At 46.2% G+C, this 25000-nt stretch overlaps 1 protein-coding gene across 2 annotated transcripts in view; it reads left to right on the forward strand.

Moving 5' to 3' along the window:
* Positions 1–25000, forward strand: part of LOC129836464 (ubiquitin carboxyl-terminal hydrolase 43-like) — a 117038-nt gene that overhangs the window by 50797 nt on the left and 41241 nt on the right. For both annotated transcript variants that reach the window (XM_055902672.1, XM_055902682.1), the window contains exons 4-6: positions 9241–9333; positions 13797–13932; positions 24645–24789. In XM_055902672.1, the coding sequence (XP_055758647.1) occupies positions 9241–9333; positions 13797–13932; positions 24645–24789 (374 nt within the window). The remainder of the gene's footprint in view (positions 1–9240; positions 9334–13796; positions 13933–24644; positions 24790–25000) is intronic.

Consider the following 25000-nt stretch of genomic DNA (forward strand, 5'->3'; position numbering starts at 1 on the left):
CTAAATCAATCATTCTCTCCCTCTCTAAATCAATCATCCTCTCTCTCTCTAAATCAATCATCCTCTCTCTCTCTAAATCAATCATTCTCTCTCTCTCTCTAAATCAATCATTCTCTCTCTCTAAATCAATCATTCTCTCTCTCTAAATCAATCATTCTCTCTCTCTCTAAATCAATCAATCATTATCTCTCTCTCTCTCTCTCTCTCTCTCTCTCTCTCCCTCTCTGCCAGTCTTTTTATATCTGTGCGACTCCTCGGGGGCGTTCTGATCTGAATAAATGTTTGCGATTAGAGTGGAGGCTGTCTGATGGTTTAGGCTGCAGAGACGAGAGAGACAAGCGACAGTCACTTTCCAGCCTCAAATGAGTCTTGATCTACACCCTCAGTCTGTCATGTTGAGTTTGGAACGTTGGTTTTCTTAGTGTCAACGGCTGCATCCCAAATGGCACCCTATTGCCTTTCAAGTAGGCTACACAACTTCAATGGGCCCTGGTTAAACGTTGTGCACAATAAAGGGAATAGCATGTCATTTGGGAGGCACCCAAAGGACTGAGGAAATAGATCTTGTCTTTCTATTCGTACTCTCCCCCGTGTCTTCAGTTCAGCACAGCTGCCCAAGATGGTGCTGCAGCTTTATGTAGCCAAACCTTTTAAAGCAGATTATCCAGAGCTCACACAGTCACTCCTCATTCAACCTCTCCTTTGATTTTATTACCATGATGATCCACTCACACTCCCTCTCCTCCCCCTCCACCGGGGAGGCCTCCTGGGCTGCCATCTTCCCACCTTCCACCATGACCTTACCTGGGGCGTCTCTGAGCTGATCCCATCCCAGGCTGGATGCTTTGAAGTGGGGGTTAGAGAGTTGATGAAGTGGAGGGCTGCTTTGATCTCTCCACTGGTGTTTTTTGTGAACGTACAGAGCGTAGAGACTCTGCCAAGCCCTGCTTCCTCTTTCCGACCCGACACCTTCTAACTATCATCAACTAACACTTACTCTCTCTCACACACACACACACACACACACACACACACACACACACACACACACACACACACACACACACACACACACACACACACACACACACACACACACACACACACTGTTCGCCCACACACACGTCTGCCAATTACCCCACTAATACAGTAGTTCTGTTTCCCCTGTTTACTGCTTTGCCAAGCAAACACCAGTACAATTGTATTGACCCAGTACTGTCAGAGCTGAAGCACTTTATTACTCTCTGCGAAACTGTTTACGCTGTCTCATGATGCGATGGACTCTAGTGGTTGCGGACGGTGGAGTAATTGTGAGGAGTGCCAATACGTTTCGCCTCCTCCTTGTTGATACCCCACTAACAGCTGAGGTAATACAAAGAGACATGGCGTACTTAAGCTAAGGGAGGAGTGGAGAGTTCTCAGGTGTGCCCACTCACTATGTGCCTTTTATGTTATGGACTTGGATCTGTACTGTAGGAGCCTACACGGTAAGTGGTTGCAGTTGAAGCTTGCCAGAGATGATAGTGCAGTTGTTTGTTTAGAGAATGAGTTCAACAACTGGTGTCCGGGTCCCCAATGCTCCGGTGACGTGCAGGATGAGGCTGTCAACGGCCTGGATCGACACCAGAGAGAGAGAGAGAGAGGGACGATTAGAGCCTCTTCTAGCCTCATATCTCCACACTGCAGATGGGGACCAGAGCGCATCACACCTCTCAGTATGCAAGCAGGATATGCACACACAGGCAGGGATGCGGATACCCTTCTCTGAGTGGATAGAGGCAGTAACCATACGCATACTCAGGAACTCTCTGACATGGACACACTGGAAGTGTAAAGGCCACTCGGAGATAGTACACATCATCAACACAGGAAATACTTTCGCAGGACGATGAGGATGGTCAACCTTAAACTTCATAAACACTGTGAGATGAAGGTCACAACAACTATTGTGGGGGGGGGGGGGGGGGGGGGGGGGGTGATTTCAACTCAAAGTTTTTAAACAGGTGAACATCCTCCTTGGCTTGGTGCTGCCAATATCACAAATGTCACACTCAATCTCTTGAAGTTGAAGACAAAATCCAAATGTCCAGCACAGGAAGCATTCAACAGACCAATCAGCTTGTCTCCTCACCCGCGTTGCGTCAACTCCCAGACTTCATCTTCCAGCTCGTCACACCCCTCAAAGAGAGGCAGCCGAAAACATGTATTTTTTTCCCCCCTTTGAGTCGTAGCCCTCTGTTAATTTCCCGTGGCGTGGGCCCTTTGTTTAAAGGTCTCTAATGGAGAAGCAGATAGAGGCAGATCAGCCTCAGTGCACTCATCCAACCCAACGCAGACACCAGTAACCCAGACAGACTGACTGACAGGGGGATTTGGCTCTGGCTACAGCGGCCCGCCCCGTTTCACCAGAGGAAGAGAGGAAGTGAGGAAGAGAGGAAAGGAGGGAACAGAGGAGGAACTGTCTGCCGACCTGTAGAGTAAAAGTCTGGAGGGACTTGCCATGTGTTCCACTTTAGACGTTATGCTAATGACAGGGCAGAAGACACTATACTGTAGACTTTTGTCTGTGGATTGATTGGTTAGTCGAACGACTAAGGGAGGGGATACTTGAGCCTGTGCCTTTGTCCTGGAGTGGCACTGGGCTGAAATGGCATCAGGACCTCTGTGCCGGCCTGTATCCATCAGTGTCTGGGATTGGGGTCCTTTCATTTCTGTTCAGGCATCGTTCACATCCCCGGGCCATTACCAATGTGTTTCTCTACCACTTTGCTTTTAGCCACATTTGTGGAAAATGCTAATCAATAATGGCATGATATTGAATCTCAAATGGGCTTTTCACCCGGGCACTGAGTATTTATGAGACCCGGCTGACTCCAACCCCCGGGGAAGTTATATCTCGCATTTGTCCTCTCAATTTTTGGATGAAATGGACTGTGAATCCATTGGAATCCATTATTCAAGCAGAGAGGGATTTTTTAGCTGGTGAAACTGAAAGGAAAAGGGGATTGATGGAAGACTAGGTTCACCGTGGGTTCAAACGTATTCACCAAGAAACTCTGTGTTGTGTGTTTGACACAGTATCTTCATTCTGTCTCATGTGGGTTCAGGGTAATGCACGGTATGAGCTGTTTGCTGTGAGAGCTGCGTTCAAGAAAGCTCTTGGACCAATTTACGGGTCAAACATTCTCTGAAAAGCGCTGTGTCTACGTCATGACGTTTGAATTGTGTCTAATGTATGTGCTATAGCATGTGCTATATGTAGGCCTATGACATGAGAGCTGCATTCCAACAGGGTGAGGCTGCACGTTCAGTCATGCTGTCTGGGTAATTATGTCTTAATTCAGTGGTCCTGAGCGATACAGATGCTGCGTTCAAGAAAGGTGATATGAGCCTACGTGTGTTTAGTAGTGCTGGTCACGTACTATTTATTTAGGTAGTGCAGGGAGGCTGTTCAAAACCGCATCTGTATAAACGTTGAATAATGATCTCTGGTAGACCGTCGGTCGGTAGGACTGCTAACTCGCTGCTGTGGGCTAGAGGCCAGGGGATTGGTGCTGTGCAAGTCAGCCAAATGCAGAGTGGATGGTGGTGCGAGGATAGGTTTGACACACACACACACACTGACAGACTCTCTCCACAGACAGATGAACCAACCAGAGTGGAAACGCTGTCAGCCTCCACATACTATGTTCTAAGTGATTGTGTGCATGTCAGACTCCACGGAGACCGTTCTAAGTGACGTCGGAAGGTGTAAGCACCGCTAATGCTGTGACTGTCACGTCCCCATGTAGAGTAAATGCAGGAATCATTTTAACCGACTGTCAGAATGTCATTTACAGCCTACCACCACCATCCTTCCTTCTCTCTACCACCACCACCCTTCCTTCTCTCTACCACCACCACCCTTCCTTCTCTCTACCACCACCACCCTTCCTTCTCTCTACCACCACCACCCTTCCTTCTCTCTACCACCACCATCCTTCCTTTTCTCTACCACCACCATCCTTCCTTCTCTCTACCACCACCATCCTTCCTTCTCTCTACCACCACCATCCTTCCTTTTCTCTACCACCACCATCCTTCCTTCTCTCTACCACCACCATCCTTCTCTCTACCACCACCATCCTTCTCTCTACCACCACCATCCTTCCTTCTCTCTACCACCACCATCCTTCCTTCTCTCTACCACCACCATCCTTCTCTCTACCACCACCATCCTTCTCTCTACCACCACCATCCTTCCTTCTCTCTACCACCACCATCCTTCCTTCTCTCTACCACCACCATCCTTCTCTCTACCACCACCATCCTTCCTTCTCTCTACCACCACCATCCTTCCTTCTCTCTACCACCACCATCCTTCCTTCTCTCTACCACCACCATCCTTCCTTCTCTCTACCACCACCATCCTTCCTTCTCTCTACCACCACCATCCTTCTCTCTACCACCACCACCATCCTTCTCTCTACCACCACCATCCTTCCTTCTCTCTACCACCACCATCCTTCCTTCTCTCTACCACCACCATCCTTCCTTTTCTCTACCACCACCATCCTTCTCTCTACCACCACCATCCTTCCTTCTCTCTACCACCACCATCCTTCTCTCTACCACCACCATCCTTCTCTCTACCACCACCATCCTTCCTTCTCTCTACCACCACCATCCTTCCTTCTCTCTACCACCACCATCCTTCCTTTTCTCTACCACCACCATCCTTCCTTCTCTCTACCACCACCATCCTTCTCTCTACCACCACCATCCTTCCTTTTCTCTACCACCACCATCCTTCCTTCTCTCTACCACCACCATCCTTCTCTCTACCACCACCATCCTTCTCTCTACCACCACCATCCTTCCTTCTCTCTACCACCACCATCCTTCCTTCTCTCTACCACCACCATCCATCCTTCTCTCTACCACCACCACCATCCTTCCTTCTCTCTACCACCACCATCCTTCTCTCTACCACCACCATCGTTCCTTCTCTCTACCACCACCATCCTTCTCTCTACCACCACCATCCTTCCTTTTCTCTACCACCACCATCCTTCTCTCTACCACCACCATCCTTCCTTTTCTCTACCACCACCATCCTTCCTTCTCTCTACCACCACCATCCTTCCTTCTCTCTACCACCACCATCCTTCTCTCTACCACCACCACCATCCTTCTCTCTACCACCACCATCCTTCTCTCTACCACCACCATCCTTCTCTCTACCACCACCACCATCCTTCTCTCTACCACCACCATCCTTCCTTTTCTCTACCACCACCATCCTTCCTTCTCTCTACCACCACCATCCTTCCTTCTCTCTACCACCACCATCCTTCCTTCTCTCTACCACCACCATCCTTCCTTCTCTCTACCACCACCACCCTTCCTTCTCTCTACCACCACCACCCTTCCTTCTCTCTACCACCACCATCCTTCCTTCTCTCTACCACCACCATCCTTCCTTCTCTCTACCACCACCATCCTTCCTTCTCTCTACCACCACCATCCTTCCTTCTCTCTACCACCACCATCCTTCCTTCTCTCTACCACCACCATCCTTCCTTCTCTCTACCACCACCATCCTTCCTTCTCTCTACCACCACCATCCTTCCTTCTCTCTACCACCACCATCCTTCTCTCTACCACCACCTTCCTTCTCTCTACCACCACCATCCTTCTCTCTACCACCACCATCCTTCTCTCTACCACCACCATCCTTCCTTCTCTCTACCACCACCATCCTTCCTTCTCTCTACCACCACCATCCTTCTCTCTACCACCACCATCCTTCTCTCTACCACCACCATCCTTCTCTCTACCACCACCATCCTTCTCTCTACCACCACCATCCTTCTCTCTACCACCACCATCCTTCCTTCTCTCCTCTGCCTCCATCTTTCTCCCTACTGCCACCACCTTTCTTTCTCCGCTCTGCATCCGCCTTTCCCCTCCCCCGTGGATGCTGCTGACAGTCCTCTTGGCTGTCCTCCATGTTTCTGTGCTTAACCCCCAGGCTCATCCCCTGCTGATCCCCCTGTAGGGCACCTGTTAGGTCCGTCATCAATTGAATGAGACCAAAGCGCAGCGTGGAAAGTGTTCATCATACTTTATTAAATGAACACCAAAAAACAACAAAATATAAATGAACGTAAAGCTCTGTAGCGCTAAACAGCTACTATACAAAGACAAGATCCCACAACTGAAGGTGGGAAAAAGGGCTGCCTAAGTATGATCCCCAATCAGAGACAACGATAGACAGCTGCCTCTGATTGGGAACCATACCCGGCCAACAAAGTAATATACAACCTAGAATGCCCACCCAAATCATACAAACTAAACGGCGAACGTGAAGCTAAACAAACAATAAGTGCAGACACAAGCAACTTACACATAGACAATCACCCACAACCTACCTAATGACTATGGCTGCCTAAATATGGCTCCCAATCAGAGACAGCGATAGACAGCTGTCTCTAATTGAGAACCAATCTAGGCAACCATAGACTTACATAAACACCTACACTGAACACAACCCCATGAACTCTACAAAACCCCCTAGACAATACAAACACCCTAGATGAGACAAAAACACACAAACATCCCCCATGTCACACCCTGACCTAACTAAAATAATAAAGAAAACAAAGATAACTAAGGCCAAGGCGTGACAAGAATGACAGATTTTTACCTTGTCAGCTCGGGGATTAGTTTTTGCAATCTTCCGGTTACTAGTCCAACGCTCTAACCATCTGCCTGACATTGCACTCCATGAGGAGCCTGCGTGGCAGGCTGACTACCTGTTACGCGAGGGCAGCAAGAAGCCAAGGTAAGTTGCTAGCTAGCATTAAACTTATCTTATAAAAAAACAATCAATCTTAACATAATCACTAGTTAACTACACATGGTTGATGATATTACCAGTTTATCTAGACTCATGTTAAAAGGAACCACCAGCTTTCATATGTTCTCATGTTCTGAGCAAGGAACTTAAACGTTAGCTTTTTTACATGGCACACTTTTACTTCTCCAACACTTTGTTTTTGCATTATTTAAACCAAATTGAACATGTTTCATTATTTATTTGAGGCTAAATTGATTTTATTCATGTATTATATTAAGTTAAAATAAGTGTTCATTCAGTATTGTTGTAATTGTCATTATTACAAATACATTTTAAAAATCGTCCGATTAATCGTCATCGGCTTTTTTGGTCCTCCAATAATCGGTATCGGTATCGGCGTTGAAAAATCATAATCGGTCGACCGATTATGATTTTTCAACGCCGATACCGATACCGATTATAAGCACATCTACTTAGGATTCATATTTCAGTCAATTTTGCTTCCGACTAATTGACCATCATTAACCAGTCAACAAACTGCAACAAAAAAAATCTAAACAGTCATATTACAAATCACAGAAAATACTGTCAGAGATCTGTATATAATGACAAGATGCTTATGTTTCCGCCAGAGCAATGGGAGTCGTCCAAAAACAGGAAGGCAGGCAACAAGCTTAGGCCCATAGAAACGCATTGGACTTATTTTGGACAGATTTTGGTGAGAGTGAAACCTCTCACGTCGCTTCTTCCTCTCTGATACTATGCATGCATACAAGGACCGGACATTTGTCATTAAGAGCCTAATGGAAACATGCAACAATAGCAAGCCTATCGTCTTACAGTCAAAAGGCCTGTTATTGACCATGCAACTCCTGTAATGGAGCAACTAATAAAACTAGATTTTCAAACATTTGCCCAAATGCAACTCGCAGAAAACACAGTTTTAAACTGTGCATCTAATACGAGCAGTTCCATTTGACAGAGATGACAGAAATCTAAATTAGGAACATAGAAAGAGGGGGAATCTAATAGTAACTACCATGATGGGTTGCTAATATGACTAGGATTGTGCCTTTGGCTTCTGGACAACGAAATGAAGTAAATATGAAAACCAATAGAACAGGAGAGAAATGCTGGTTAATAGCATGAGGAAGTCTTTATAAAATAATTGCCTCCACGTTTCTATGGATGGATTTTCACAAGGCTACTTTGAAGCAAGGTAAGACATGCCTCATTATTTGAAGTGACGTAAAACGTTCAAGTTTCAAACAATTATACTGCCGCAAGCTCACATTGCAAAATGGTGGTGATGCGCTGATAGTCACGGCTATAGCGTATGCATCCGAAGGGCGAATGGGAGGTGCGCTTTACGAGTTGATATTGAGAATTAAAAACACCTCCTTTTTTAATCGTGGCCACCAATGTTTTTAACATTGCATTTAGAATTGTTATTTGTTCCAGTAAGTAGGCTATTCCTCTCCTCAAACTAAGCTCTGTATGCCGTGAACGTGTGATAAATAAGATGCATGACGACTAACGAAAATACACACACGCCAATTTAATTCCACAAAATTATTCAAATGAACCTAAGCATTACCGGTCAAATGTATTTAAGCTGGCTAAGCGATTAACGGTTAACCTCCCTATATCTACTGAATTGCTGCTGTATGACTTTTTCTTCCCCACATTCCTCTCTTCCCACCACGATTTCTGAACACCTGCTAAAATATTCAAAAATATAACCAGGTTATTTCTCTCCTTTCTTGTGAATATTTCAGTCTATTCCGGTGTGTTTTCTAACTGGGGATGTGAGGCTCCAGGTGTAGTGTTGTCTTTCTTGGAGCTAAATGCACTTTCTCTGTTCTGTCCAGCTACTCCGTAATACGCCATGCATAACGTTACACATATAGAAGCCCTGCCAGGTGAGGTTGAACATCTTTACCTCTCCACTCAACCTAGACACACACACGCACACACACGGTGCCCAAGATCATGTGCCTGTGTAGCACCATCCCACGTCACATGAGACGCTGGTTGGAAAATGTATTTGTTTGCTCTCTGTGATTTGACCAAGTTGACCTTCTATTGTTTCTGACCTACTCATCCTAAAGTATTAAAACATGTATGGTGTAACTTAATGAAGTGACATAGATGATCTGGACATGAAGCGCAAAAATGCTAATATAGTTAGCATTGACTTGCATTGGATTTGTGCCAGAAATAATTAAAAGTTAGCACTTGAAACAGTGGCCAGGTAAACAAAACCAAAGTGTGGATTGCTGTCTTACCTTGTCCATAGACTGTTTACAAGGTAAGAAAACCAAAATGTCATTTAGTAATTGGGGTGAACTATCCCTTTAACCCAACCCCCTCTCTCCCTCTCTCTGTTGTGTCTGTAGGTCCTCCCTGACATGTCCACATTGCCTTAAACAGAGCAACACATTTGACCCCTTCCTCTGCATCTCACTGCCCATTCCCCTACGGCAAACCAGGTAAGTCACACCAGTCATAAAACCACTGCACGTGTGTTTGTGTGTGTGTGTGTGTGTGTGTGTGTGTGTGTGTGTGTGTGTGACATGTACACTTCATGTTACCAGTTCTCCCTTTTTGTGACAGCAAGACACAGTGGAATATGATCAAGTGCTCGTGTTGTGAAAAGCAGGGTGGGCGTTTCTGACAGATACACAACCGGTTGCTTGGTTAGCATATATATCGCTGTCACATTCCTGACCTGTTTTCCGTTGTTTTTGTATTTGTTTAGTATGGTCAGGGCGTGAGCTGGGTGGGTAGTCTATGTTATGTGTTTCTATGTTGGGTTCAATGTGTTGCCTCATATGGTTCTCAATTAGGGGCAGGTGTTTGACGTTTCCTCTGATTGAGAACCATATTAAGGTAGGCTGTTCTCACTGTTTGTTTGTTGGTGATTGTCTCCTGTGTCAGTGTTTGTACCACACGGGACTGTATAGTTTGTTCTAGTCTGTACCTGTTCGTGCGTTCTTCATGTTTATGTAAGTTCATATGTTCAGGTCGGTCTACGTCGTTTTTTTGTTTTGTAATTTCTCAAGTGTGTTACGTGTTTCGTCTTGTTTAAATAAATTCATCATGTCTTCACAACACGCTGCGTTTTGGTCCGATCCCTACACCTCCTCTTCAGACGAAGAGGAGGAAATCAGCCGTTACAATCGCACTCTCCCTCTCTAGCTCACAGACAGTCTATCCACAGGGCTAGTCTGATACTGATGCTATTAACATCCTAGTTTGGTAGTAAAATATTGGAAAAGTGGTGCGTGCATATGTCAAGTCAAGTCAAATTTTATTGGTCACATACACACGGTTAGCAGGTGTTAATGCGAGTGTAGCGAAATGCGTGTGCTTCTAGTTCCGACCATGCAGTAATATCTAACAAGTAATCTAACAATTTCACAGCAACTACCTTAAACACACACGTGTAAAGGAATGAATAAGAATATGTACATAAAAATATGTGGATGAGCGATGACCGAACGGCATAGGCAAGATGCAGTAGATGGTGTTTATTTATTTTATTTTATTCTTTCACTTTTATTTAACCAGGTAGGATAGTTGAGAACAAGTTCTCATTTACAACTGCGACCTGGCCAAGATAAAGCATAGCAGTGTGAACAGACAACAACACACATGGAGTAAACAATAAACAAGTCAATAACACAGTAGGAAAAAATACAATTGTATAGAGTACAGTATATACATATGAGATGAGTAATGTAGGGTATGTAAACATTATATAAAGTGGCATTGTTTAAAGTGGCTAGTGATACATTTATTACATCCAATTTTTAATTATTAAAGTGGCTGGAGATTTGAGTCAGTATGTTGGCAGCAGTCAATCATTGTTAGTGATGGCTGTTTAACAATCTGATGGCCTTGAGATAGAAGCTGTTTTTCAGTCTCTCAGTCCCAGTTTTGATGCACCTGTACTGACCTCGCCTTCTGGATGATAACGGGGTGAACAGGCAGTGGCTCGGGTGGTTGTTGTCCTTGATGATCTTTATGGCCTTCCTGTGACATCGGGTGGTGTAGGTGTCCTGGAGGGCAGGTAGTTTGCCCCCTTTTACAGATTGTACATCTGTAAAAGTTTTTGAGTGTTTTTGGTGACAAGCCGAATTTCTTCAGCCTCCTGAGGTCGAATTTCTTCACCACGCTGTCTGTGTGGGTGGACCAATTCAGTTTGTCCGTGATGTGTACGCCGAGGAACTTAAAACTTTCCACCTTCTCCACTACTGTACCGTCGATGTGGATAGGGCTGCTCCCTCTGCTGTTTCCTGAAGTACACCGATCATCTCCTTTGTTTTGTTGACATTGAGTGTGAGGTTATTTTCCTGACACCACACTCCGAGGGCCCTCACCTCCTCCCTGTAGGCCGTCTCGTCATTGTTGGTAATCAAGCCTACCACTGTAGTGTCGTTTGCAAACTTGATGATTGAGTTGGAGGCGTGCATGCCCAGGCAGTCATGGGTGAACAGGGAGTACAGGAGAGGGTTGAGAACACACCCTTGTGGGGCCCCAGTGTTGAGGATCAGCGGGGTGGAGATGTTGTTTCCTACCCTCCCTCACCACCTGGGGGCGGCCCGTCAGGAAATCCAGGACCCAGTTGCACAGGGCGGGGTCGAGACCCAGGGTCTCGAGCATAATGACGAGTTTGGAGTTAAATGCTGAGCTGTAGTCGATGAACAGCATTCTTACATAGGTATTCCTCTTGTCCAGATGTATTCACCCCCTTTGCTATGAAGCCCCTAAATAAGATCTGGTGCAACCAATTACTTTCATAAGTCACATAATTAGTTAAATAAAGTCCACCTGTGTGCAATCTAAGTGTCACATGATCTGTCACGTGATCTCAGGATATATACACCTGTTCTGAAATGCCCCAGAGTCTGCAACACCACTAAGCAAGGGGCACCACCAAGCAAGCGGCACCATGAAGACCAAGGAGCACTCCAAACAGGTCATGGACAAAGCTGTGGAGAAGAACAGATCAGGGTTGGGTTATAAAAAAAATATCCGAAACTTTGAACATCCCACGGAGCACCATTAAAATCCATTATTAAAAAATGGAAAGAATATGGCACCACAACAAACCTGCCAAGAGAGGGCCACCCACCAAAACTCACAGACCAGGCAAGGAGGGCATTAATCAGAGGCAACAAAGAGACCAAAGATAACCCTGAAGGAGCTACAAAGCTCCACAGTGGAGATTGGAGTATCTGTCGATAGGACCACTGTAAGCTGTACACTCCACAGAGCTGGGTTTTACGGAAGAGTGGCCAGAAAAAAAGCCATTACTTAAAGAACAAAATAAGCAAAAACGTTTGGTGTTCGCCAAAAGGCATGTGGGAGACTCCCCAAACATATGGAAGAAGGTGCTCTGGTCAGATGAGACTAAAATTGAGCTTTTTGGCCATCAAGGAAAACGTAATGTCTGGCGCAAACCCAACACCTCTCATCACCCCGAGAACACCATCCCCACAGTAAAGCATGGTGGTGGCAGCATCATGCTGTGGGGATGTTTTTCATCGTCAGGGACTGGGAAACTGGTCAGAATTGAAGGGATGATGGATGGCACTAAATACTGGGAAATTCTTGAGGGAAACCTGTTTCAGTCTTCCAGAGATTTGAGACTGGGACGGAGGATCACATTCCAGCAGGACAATGACCCGAAGCATACTGCTAAAGCAACACTCAAGTGGTTTAAGGGGAAACATTTAAATGTCTTGGAATGGCCTAGTCAAAGCCCAGACCTCAATCCAATTGAGAATCTGTGGTATGACTTAAAGATTGTTGTACACCAGCAGAACCCATCCAACTTGAAGGAGTTGGAGCAGTTTTGTCTTGAAGAATGTGCAAAATCCCAGTGGCTAGATGTGTCAAGCTTATAGAGACATACCTCAAGAGACTTGCAGCTGTAATAGCTGCAAAAGGTCGCTCTACAAAATATTAACTTTGGGGGGGGTGAATAGTTATGCACACAAGTTTTCAGTTTAAAAAAAATCGTATTTCTTGTTTGTTTCACAATAAAACATATTTTCCATCTGCAAGGCATGTTGTGTAAATCAAATGATACAAACCCCTCCCAAAAAATCGATTTTAATTCCAGGTTGTAAGGCAACAGAATAGGAAAAATGCCACGGGGGTGAATACTTTCGCAAGCCGCTGTATATGACCTTAATGCCAAGCGACTGTCTTCATGAATCCTCATCAGTTCAAGTGGGACCCACACAGTTAGTGATTTTGGGACTCCGTTGTGCCCCCCTTTGGGAAGGATGTATTCTCTCATCTCATTGTCCTCACTTACTGATGGCATATTCCCCTTATCGCCCCGCTGTCTGCAACTGAAATCTCAGTGACAGTCGTGTCTTCTTACATCAGCAGGGGGTTAACTAACATCACTGGCTCTTACTTTGTACACCGCATCTCCGTCTCTCACTCTGCTTTTTGAGCACTCTGTTAGCGACGACTCAACACATCCTGAATAATGCATGATGGCAAAGCAGGAAGCTGGGGCGTCATCAGAGCTCCTGTCTCTCTCCCAGACTTTCCTCTATTCCTCTATCCATCCCTCCATCTCTCTATCCCCCCCGCCCCTTCTTCCCTCAACTGAGTCACCTCAAACCTGTGGCCTCATAGCACTAAGTGCTCATCCCTTCATCCTTCCATTGCTCCACCTGTCATGCCCACATCTTCTGCACTAGCTCGCTCCTGTTGATTGTAGATAGGCACGCCAAAGCAGACACAGACAAGCTCCATGTGGTGCTAATGCTAACACGTTAGCATCACCTTGCAGTCAAGCATGCCCAGACAGACACCCTGGAGGAGATAAGAGAACAACACAGCAAGTGTAATGTCTCGAAGCTGTCTTTGTGTGTGTGCTTGTGAAGCGCTGTCTGGAACAAGTTTCTCTTTCTCTCTCCCTCTCCAGGTGTATGAATGTGACCCTGGTGTTCAGTACTAAGGGTCAGAGGTATCTACGTGTCGGTCTGGCTGTGCCTCTCATCGGCTCCATCTCCTGCCTGCGTGCCATGGTTGCTGAGGAGGGCAAGACCACGCCAGACCAGGTAAGGGCTGCACACACACACACACACACACACTCACACACACACACACACACACACACACACACGGTCAGTGGGCCAGACTTGTTAGCGTACTGAATCTAAAAGGCCCTATCCTGCTCTATCCTATGTCTATGGGGTGTAAATTAATTATTACACTCACTCACTGTAACATATAAAACCATACCTTGCCTTAACATGTCTTACCATACCTCCCAGACAGAGGCTTTTTACCCGTTGTAACAGGATCATCATGGAAAGCCCTGCTGCTCTGACCGACACAGAAAAAGGGAAACCAGGCAGAGAAAGAGCGGGTGGCTAGATTAACAGAAAGATAGAGGGACTAGACAGACAGAGAAAGAGAGGGGGGCTAGACAGACAGAGAAAGAGAGAGGGGCTAGACAGACAGAGAAAGAGAGAGGGGCTAGACAGACGGAGAAAGAGAGAAGAGCTAGACAGACAAAGGGAGAGGGGCTAGACAGACAGAGAAAGAGAGAGGGGCTAGACAGACGGAGAAAGAGAGAAGAGCTAGACAGACAAAGGGAGAGGGGCTAGACAGACAAAGGGAGAGTGGCTAGAACGACAGAAAAAGATAAAGGGGCTAGACAGGCAGAGAAAGAGAGAGGGGCTAGACAGGCAGAGAAAGAGAGGGGCTAGACAGAAAGAGAAAGAGAGAGGGGCTAGACAGACAGACAAAGGGAGAGTGGCTAGAACGACAGAGAAAGATAAAGGGGCTAGACTGAAAGAGAAAGAGAGAGGGGCTAGATAGAAAGAGAAAGAGAGAGGGGCTAGACAGACAGAGAAAGAGAGAGGGGCTAGACAGACAGACAAAGGGAGAGGGGCTAGACAGACAAAGGGAGAGTGGCTAGAATGACAGAGAAAGAGAGAGGGGCTAGACAGAAAGAAAAAGAGAGAGGGGCTAGACAGGCAGAGAAAGAGAGAGGGGCTAGACAGACAGACAAAGGGAGAGTGGCTAGAACGACAGAGAAAGATAAAGGGGCTAGACAGACAGAGAAAGAGAGAGGGACTAGACAGACAGAGAAAGAGAGGGGGGCTAGACAGACAGAGAAAGAGAGGCGGGCTAGACAGACAGAGAAAGCGAGAGGGTCTAGACAGACGGAGAAAGAGAGAGGGGCTAGACAGACAGAGAAAGGGAGAGACAGAGAAAGGGACAGAGAAAGGGAGAGCGGCTAGACAGACGGAGAAAGAGGGAGGGGCTAGAACGACAGAGAAAGGGAGAGCGGCTAGACAGACAGAGAAAGAGCGCGGGGCTAGACAGACAGAGAAAGGGAGAGGGGCTAGACAGAAAGAGATAGAGAGCGGGGCTAGACAGACAGAAAGGGAGAGGGGCTAGACAGACAGAGATAGAGAGAGGGGCTAGACAGATAGAGAAAGGGAGAGGGGCTAGACAGAAAGAGAGAGGGGCTAGAGACACAGAGAATGGGAGAGGGGATATACAGAGAAAGAGAGAGGGGCTAGACAGACAGAGAAAGAGAGAGGGGCTAGACAGACAGAGAAAGAGAGGGGTGCTAGAACGACAGAGAAAGAGAGAGGGGCTAGACAGACAGAAAGAGAGAAGGGCTAGAACTTCAGAGAAATTAGAGAGGGGCTAGACTGACAGAGAAAGAGAGAGGGGCTAGACAGGCAGAGAAAGAGAGAAGGGCTAGACAGAGAAAGAGAGAGGGGCTAGACAGACAGAGAAAGAGGGAGGGGCTAGACAGACAGAGAAAGGGAGAGGGGCTAGACAGACAGAGAAAGGGAGAGGGGCTTGAACGACAGAGACTGGAGTAGACCATACAGATATAATGACAGAGACTGGAGCAGACCAGATAGATAGAAGGACAGAGACTGGAGCAGACCAGATAGATAGAATGACAGAGATTGAAGACAGACAGAGAAAGAGGGAGGGGCTAGACAGACAGAGAAAGAGAGAGGGGCTAGACAGACAGAGAAAGAGAGAGGGGCTAGACAGACGGAGAAAGAGAGAAGAGCTAGACAGACAAAGGGAGAGGGGCTAGACAGACAAAGGGAGAGTGGCTAGAACGACAGAAAAAGATAAAGGGGCTAGACAGGCAGAGAAAGAGAGAGGGGCTAGACAGGCAGAGAAAGAGAGGGGCTAGACAGAAAGAGAAAGAGAGAGGGGCTAGACAGACAGACAAAGGGAGAGTGGCTAGAACGACAGAGAAAGATAAAGGGCCTAGACTGAAAGAGAAAGAGAGAGGGGCTAGATAGAAAGAGAAAGAGAGAGGGGCTAGACAGACAGAGAAAGAGAGAGGGGCTAGACAGACAGACAAAGGGAGAGGGGCTAGACAGACAAAGGGAGAGTGGCTAGAATGACAGAGAAAGAGAGAGGGGCTAGACAGAAAGAAAAAGAGAGAGGGGCTAGACAGGCAGAGAAAGAGAGAGGGGCTAGACAGACAGACAAAGGGAGAGTGGCTAGAACGACAGAGAAAGATAAAGGGGCTAGACAGACAGAGAAAGAGAGAGGGACTAGACAGACAGAGAAAGAGAGAGGGGCTAGACAGGCGGAGAAAGAGGGAGGGGCTAGAACGACAGAGAAAGAGAGGGGGGCTAGACAGACAGAGAAAGAGAGGCGGGCTAGACAGACAGACAAAGGGAGAGTGGCTAGAACGACAGAGAAAGATAAAGGGGCTAGACTGAAAGAGAAAGAGAGAGGGGCTAGATAGAAAGAGAAAGAGAGAGGGGCTAGACAGACAGAGAAAGAGAGAGGGGCTAGACAGACAGACAAAGGGAGAGGGGCTAGACAGACAAAGGGAGAGTGGCTAGAATGACAGAGAAAGAGAGAGGGGCTAGACAGAAAGAAAAAGAGAGAGGGGCTAGACAGGCAGAGAAAGAGAGAGGGGCTAGACAGACAGACAAAGGGAGAGTGGCTAGAACGACAGAGAAAGATAAAGGGGCTAGACAGACAGAGAAAGAGAGAGGGACTAGACAGACAGAGAAAGAGAGAGGGGCTAGACAGGCGGAGAAAGAGGGAGGGGCTAGAACGACAGAGAAAGAGAGGGGGGCTAGACAGACAGAGAAAGAGAGGCGGGCTAGACAGACAGAGGAAGCGAGAGGGTCTAGACAGACGGAGAAAGAGAGAGGGGCTAGACAGACAGAGAGAGAGAGACAGACAGAGAAAGAGAGAGGGGCTAGACAGACGGAGAAAGGGAGAGACAGAGAAAGGGACAGAGAAAGGGAGAGCGGCTAGACAGACGGAGAAAGAGGGAGGGGCTAGAACGACAGAGAAAGGGAGAGCGGCTAGACAGACAGAGAAAGAGCGCGGGGCTAGACAGACAGAGAAAGGGAGAGGGGCTAGACAGAAAGAGATAGAGAGCGGGGCTAGACAGACAGAAAGGGAGAGGGGCTAGACAGACAGAGATAGAGAGAGGGGCTAGACAGATAGAGAAAGGGAGAGGGGCTAGACAGAAAGAGAGAGGGGCTAGAGACACAGAGAATGGGAGAGGGGATATACAGAGAAAGAGAGAGGGGCTAGACAGACAGAGAAAGAGAGAGGGGCTAGACAGACAGAGAAAGAGAGGGGTGCTAGAACGACAGAGAAAGAGAGAGGGGCTAGACAGACAGAGAAAGAGAGAGGGGCTAGAACGTCAGAGAAAGAGGGGCTAGACAGACAGAGAAAGAGAGAGGGGCTAGACAGGCAGAGACAGAGAGAAGGGCTAGACAGAGAAAGAGAGAGGGGCTAGACAGACAGAGAAAGAGGAAGGGGCTAGACAGACAGAGAAAGGGAGAGGGGCTAGACAGACAGAGAAAGGGAGAGGGGCTTGAACGACAGAGACTGGAGTAGACCATACAGATATAATGACAGAGACTGGAGCAGACCAGATAGATAGAATGACAGAGACTGGAGCAGACCAGATAGATAGAATGACAGAGATTGAAGCAGACAAGACGTATATAATGACAGAGACTGGAGCAGACCAGATAGATAGAATGACAGAGACGGGAGCAGACCAGATAGATAGAATGACAGAGATTGAAGCAGACAAGACGTATATAATGACAGAGACTGGAGCAGACCAGACAGATAGAATGACAGAGACTGGAGCAGACCAGACAGATAGAATGACAGAGACTGGAGCAGACGAAGAGAGGGAAAGATAGGAATATTCCAGACAGAGAGAGTCTGCTGTCAGCCCCACAGCTGGGCCTAATGTCTCGTCATGGTATGTGAGAAGGAGCGGGATGGGACATCACTGTCTGTCTGTCTGTTTGTTTGTGATTTGATAAAAGCTTTCTCAGATGTGAAAACAGATGTGAGGAGAGAGTAAGAAATCCTTAAAGGTCCAATGCAGCCATTTTTATCTTAATATCAAATCATTTCTGGGTAACAATTAAGCGTCTTGCTGTGATTGTTTTCAATTAAAATGGTCAGAAAATAACCAAAAATAGCTTCTTAGCAAAGAGCAATTTCTCAAGCAAGTGTCATGACTGACCACGAGAATCCAAATAGGTCAGATCAGGTTTGCCATGAATAACTTCAATCAGACCCCCGTTCACCCGTAGAGGGGGAAGGAAAGAAATAGGGGGGATTAACAACTCAACTCAAAATCAAGGGAGAAGATCCAGGTTCTCCCTCTACAAATTCACCAAAGGAATGTGCTTTGTCTCAACAGACCTTTTCCAGCTGAAACTCTAATATGTTCAAAAGCGTATTCTGGATTAATATTTCGAACATAGAACGTTCGGAATGGTCAGAGGCGATCTATAGAACACTAATGTCATTATGTTTGTTATTTTGTGATGTCATTAAAAATGCTATAAAGGAAATACTGTAACTTGGAAAGTACACACACTACATAGATGAAGTCTCCATTCTATGGGTTGTGCATGTAATATGAAAAATGATGAATGTGTTTTTGTTAAGAGAGAGATGTAATTTGAGAAGCTATAAGAGTTAATTGTTTTCCATAACTTTGCACACTGAGTAATCACAAACAAACAGACAGAGAGCATGTCACCCTGCCGGAACCGGCCCTTTCGAGAAAAAGGTATAAATGATGGGTTATAAATGAAGTTAACACGTTGGAAGTTAACACGTTGGACCATAAAAGCATGAAGCTGCAGCTGCGCGTTTAAAATGGTTTGAAATTTGAATCTCAAGATGACGTGGAGACGATAAAATCACCTCCCGGACAATCACTGGTACGGCTGATTAGCTGTTCTAAGTAAAATATCTTCGAAAGCGAATTTAAGTAGGACCATCCTGTTACTCTGCTCAAACCATTATATTACGCTACTCTCATCACCCCATTGGGGAACCATCGATACGGTTGGCTAGCCTATCTTCAAAGAAGCATCTCCAAGAGCAAATGGAAGTAAAATCAACTCTGTAGTTCTGTTCAGGACTACACGACAAGTCACCGGATAGAAAGACAACAGTAGAAGAATTGTTGGAACCATTTCGGACAATCATGCCAATTGGACTGGACCCTTTATTGCCGACACGGAGCCCCGCCGATCCATCACGACTGGTCTGCCGACATAATTGTCCGAGGTGGTTTCAACAGGCTTTTCCATTGCGACGTTTCTGAATACCCATCTGCTAATTATTAGCTGTCTTATCGGCTGCTATCTAAATAAATATACCGGACAATTTTTTTTTTCTTTTTTCCTGGGTCACTATATCTATTTTGCCAATTGGATCGATCCCCTCTACCACACGGAACCCCACTAATCTACCGACGGAAACGAACGAGGTGACAAAAAAAATAAAAAATAAATAAAATAAAAACAGACCTCCATCCTATGTTATCTTGCTACCGATAGCCAGCTACCCGGCCAGCTGTCTGGATCGCCGTGCCCCCAACCAACCTCTACTCACTGGACCCTTATGATCACTCGATTAAGAATGCCTCTCCTTAATGTAAATATGCCTTGTCCATTGCTGTTCTGGTTAGTGTTTATTGGCTTATTTCACTGTAGAGCCTCTAGCCCTGCTCACTATATATCCAACCTCTCAGTTCCACCACCCACATATGCGATGACATCACCTGGTTTCAATGATGTTTCTAGAGACTATATCTCTCTCATCATCACCCATTACCTAGGTTTACCTCCACTGTATTCACATCCTACCATACGTTTGTCTGTACATTATTCCTTGAAGCTATTTTATCGCCCCCAGAAACTTCCTTTTACTCTCTGTTCTAGACGTTCCAAACGACCAATTCTCATAGCTTTTAGCCGTACCCTTATCCTACTCCTCCTCTGTTCCTCTGGTGATGTAGAGGTGAATCCAGGCCCTGCAGTACCTAGCTCCACTCCTATTCCCCAGGCGCTCTCTTTTGATGACTTCTGTAACCGTAATAGCCTTGGTTTCATGCATGTTAACATTAGAAGCCTCCTCCCTAAGTTTGTTTTGTTCACTGCTTTAGCACACTCTGCCAACCCAGATGTTTTAGCCGTGTCTGAATCCTGGCTTAGGAAGACCACCAAAAATTCTGACATCTTCATCCCTAACTACAAGATTTTCAGACAAGATAGAACGGCCAAAGGGGGCGGTGTTGCAATCTACTGCAAGGATTGCCTGCAGAGTTCTGTTTTACTATCCAGGTCTGTTCCGAAACAATTTGAACTCCTACTTTTAAAAATCCACCTCTCTAAAAACAAGTCTCTCACTGTTGCCGCCTGCTATAGACCACCCTCTGCCCCCAGCTGTGCTCTGGACACCATATGTGAACTGATTGCCCCCCATCTATCTTCAGAGCTTGTGCTGCTAGGCGACCTAAATTGGAACATGCTTAACACCCCAGCCATCCTACAATCTAAGCTTGATGCCCTCAATCTCACACAAATTATCAATGAACCTACCAGGTATCACCCCAATTCCGTAAACACGGGTACCCTCATAGACATCATCCTAACCAACTTGCCCTCCAAATACACCTCTGCTGTTTTCAACCAAGATCTCAGCGATCACTGCCTCATTGCCTGTATCCGTAATGGGTCAGCGATCAAACGACCTCCACTCATCACTGTCAAACGCTCCCTGAAACACTTCAGCGAGCAGGCCTTTCTAATCGACCTGGCCGAGGTATCCTGGAAGGATATTGATCTCATCCCGTCAGTAGAGGATGCCTGGATATTTTTTTAAAATGCCTTCCTCACCATCTTGAATAAGCATGCCCCATTCAAGAAATTTAGAACCAGGAACAGATATAGCCCTTGGTTCTCTCCTGACCTGACTGCCCTTAACCAACAGAAAAACATCCTATGGCGTTCTGCATTAGCATCGAACAGCCCCCGTGATATGCAACTTTTCAGGGAAGCTAGAAACCAGTATACACAGGCAGTTAGAAAAGCCAAGGCTAGCTTTTTCAAGCAGAAATTTGCTTCCTGCAACACAAACTCAAAAAAGTTCTGGGACACTGTAAAGTCCATGGAGAATAAGAACACCTCCTCCCAGCTTCCAACTGCACTGAAGATAGGAAATACTGTCACCACCGACAAATCCATTATAATTGAGAATTTCAATAAGCTTTTTTCTACGGCTGGCCATGCTTTCCACCTGGCTACCCCTACCCCGGTCAACAGCACTGCCCTCCCCTCTGCTACTCGCCCAAGCCTTCCCCATTTCTCTTTCTCCCAAATACAGTCAGCTGATGTTCTGAAAGAGCTGCAAAATCTGGACCCTTACAAATCAGCCAGGCTAGCTAATCTGGACCCTTTCTTTCTAAAACTATCTGCTGAAATTGTTGCCACCCCTATTACCAGCCTTTTCAACCTCTCTTTCGTGTCGTCTGAGATTCCCAAAGATTGGAAAGCAGCTGCGGTTATCCCCCTCTTCAAAGGGGGGACACTCTAGACCCAAACTGCTACAGACCTATATCTATCCTACCCTGCCTTCCTAAGGTCTTCGAAAGCCAAGTCAACAAACAGATTACCGACCATCTCGAATCCCACCATACCTTCTCCGCTATGCAATCTGGTTTCAGAGCTGGTCATGGGTGCACCTCAGCCACGCTCAAGGTCATAAACGATATCTTAACCGCTATCGATAGGAAACAGTACTGTGCAGCCATATTCATTGACCTGGCCAAGGCTTTTGACTCTGTCAATCACCACATCCTCATCGGCAGACTCGACAGCCTTGGTTTCTCTAATGATTGCCTCGCCTGGTTCACCAACTACTTCTCTGATCGAGTTCAGTGTGTCAAATCGGAGGGTCTGTTGTCCGGACCTCTGGCAGTCTCTATGGGGGTGCCACAGGGTTCAATTCTTGGACCGACTCTCTTCTCCGTATACATCAATGATGTCGCTCTTGCTGCTGGTGAGTCTCTGATCCACCTCTACGCAGACGACACTATTCTGTATACTTCTGGCCCTTCTCTTGACACTGTGTTAACAACCCTCCAGGCGAGCTTCAATGCCATACAACTCTCCTTCCGTGGCCTCCAATTGCTCTTAAATACAAGTAAAACTAAATGCATGCTCTTCAACCGATCGCTGCCTGCACCTGCCCGCCTGTCCAGCATCACTACTCTGGACGGCTCTGACTTAGAATATGTGGACAACTACAAATACCTAGGTGTCTGGTTAGACTGTAAACTCTCCTTCCAGACTCACATCAAGCATCTCCAATCCAAAGTTAAATCTTGAATCGGCTTCCTATTCCGCAACAAAGCATCCTTCACTCATGCTGCCAAACATACCCTTGTAAAACTGACCATCCTACCAATCCTCGACTTCGGTGATGTCATTTACAAAATAGCCTCCAAAACCCTACTCAATAAATTGGATGCAGTCTATCACAGTGCCATCCGTTTTGTCACCAAAGCCCCATATACTACCCACCACTGCGACCTGTACGCTCTCGTTGGCTGGCCCTCGCTTCACACTCGTCGCCAAACCCACTGGCTCCAGGTCATCTACAAGACCCTGCTAGGTAAAGTCCCCCCTTATCTCAGCTCGCTGGTCACCATAGCAACGCCCACCCGTAGCACGCGCTCCAGCAGGTATATCTCTCTGGTCACCCCCAAAACCAATTCTTCCTTTGGCCGCCTCTCCTTCCAGTTCTCTGCTGCCAATGACTGGAACGAACTACAAAAATCTCTGAAACTGGAAACACTTATCTCCCTCACTAGCTTTAAGCACCAGCTGTCAGAGCAGCTCATAGATTACTGCACCTGTACATAGCCCATCTATAATTTAGCCCAAACAACTACCTCTTTACCTACTGTATTTATTTATTTTGCTCCTTTGCACCCCATTATTTCTATCTCTACTTTGCACCTTCTTCCACTGCAAACCAACCATTCCAGTGTTATTTTTTTTACTTGCTATATTGTATTTACTTCGCCACCATGGCCTTTTTATATATATATTTATTTATTTATATATATATTTTGTTTGCCTTCACCTCCCTTATCTCACCTCACTTGCTCATATTGTATATAGACTTATTTTCACTGTATTATTGACTGTATGTTTGTTTTACTCCATGTGTAACTATGTGTTGTTGTATGTGTCGAACTGCTTTGCTTTATCTTGGCCAGGTCGCAATTGTAAATGAGAACGTGTTCTCAATTTGCCTACCTGGTTAAATAAAGGTGAAATAAAAAAATAAATAAAAAAATAAAAATCAGAGCCTTACGAGCGTGCCGCAAAAATCCCCAACCGCCTTTCCAAGGCTGCCCCGTTCACCGAGAGATCCCCGGCGAACCCAGGCATTTCACGTAAATACATTCATGATTTCTTGCTCAAAGCGGGCGGCGGTTTGTGTGCAAAGTATATGGTTATTGTAGGCGAGAGTAGTTTCTGAATGTGGCAGTGTTATCCATGTTGTCATTCCGCTAGGGATCTGTTTTCAGCGTATTACATCTCCAGTCAATATCAGTGTAGTATGCGTGTTAATCCTGTGTTCCCATTTAATTAGCTAGTAAATAAATAATTAAACCAATTTGTGTAGTACTGAATCATAAGTAAAGCTCTGGGTTTTGCAGATGCAAGAAGGTTACGACTGTTCCGAATGGTGATATGATATGAGGTTATGATTAATTAGTTGACTGTTTATAGATGTGTTAGGTAAAGACCTTTTAGAGTTTAATTCGGGAGATGGTAACTCTTCAAAGAACCACTCTCGTGGTGCCCCAGATCCTAATGAGTTAATTGTTACATGATTCATTGAATCGGGTAACAATTAAACACAGTTAGTTAATTAGATAAATAACATTCTTCAGATTAATGTTATAGTCAAATCACGACAGAGGAGTTTTGCTAGGACTGTCAGGGAGTAGTGGGGAGGGGTGATGTCACCAGGCAGGCCAAAACTCCATCCCACCAAAACAGACTGATATTTCTGGCAATCTTTTCTAACAGCTTTTACATCATCATTTTCAAAACGTCAGTTTTATTCCAACCCCATAGGGTGGAAAATCACATTTTCGACTGCACTGGGCCTTTAAAATGTATTAACTCAAGAAGGATATATATAGCATGTCTGCTCTGTTTGCTTTGTCACATACATTCCCCGTTTGTTCTCTATAGCTTGTCTGTCTACAACTATTAGCCTGTGTATGTGTGTGTTTGACCGCCATGCTAAGCCACTTAGCCATGTCCATGGCTGTTTATAGTACATAAAGTCTGGTTCCGTGCTAAGTGTCTGTATTAAGCAATGTACATCTCTTTAAACCATCTCCTCCTCGCTCTCTCTCTCCCTCCATCACCCCCCCCCCCCCCCCCCCCCCCCCATCCAGGTGGTCCTGTCAGAGCTCTACGCCACCGGCTTCCAGCGTTCGTTCTCTGACGACGACGATCTGACCAGCGTTGCGGAGAGCGATGTGGTCTATGCCTTCCAGGCTCCGCCCCTCCACACACGGGGAGGCTCCACGCGAATCTTGGGTAACCATGGCTGCATCCACAGCCCCAAGTGTCTCTCTCTCTCTCTCTCTCTCTCTCTCTCTCTCTCTCTCTCTCGCGCGCTCAGGCTAGCCTGAAGCAATTTGGCTTCAGCACAATGGATAGTGTTTGTTCAGACAAACACTATGGAGCTATAGGTTCTTAGCCGTTTCAATTTCTTGACATTCCATGGACAGGTACTGTATCTCTGTCT

Source organism: Salvelinus fontinalis, chromosome 3 (genome assembly GCF_029448725.1).
Source record: "Salvelinus fontinalis isolate EN_2023a chromosome 3, ASM2944872v1, whole genome shotgun sequence".
Lineage (NCBI taxonomy): Eukaryota > Metazoa > Chordata > Actinopteri > Salmoniformes > Salmonidae > Salvelinus > Salvelinus fontinalis.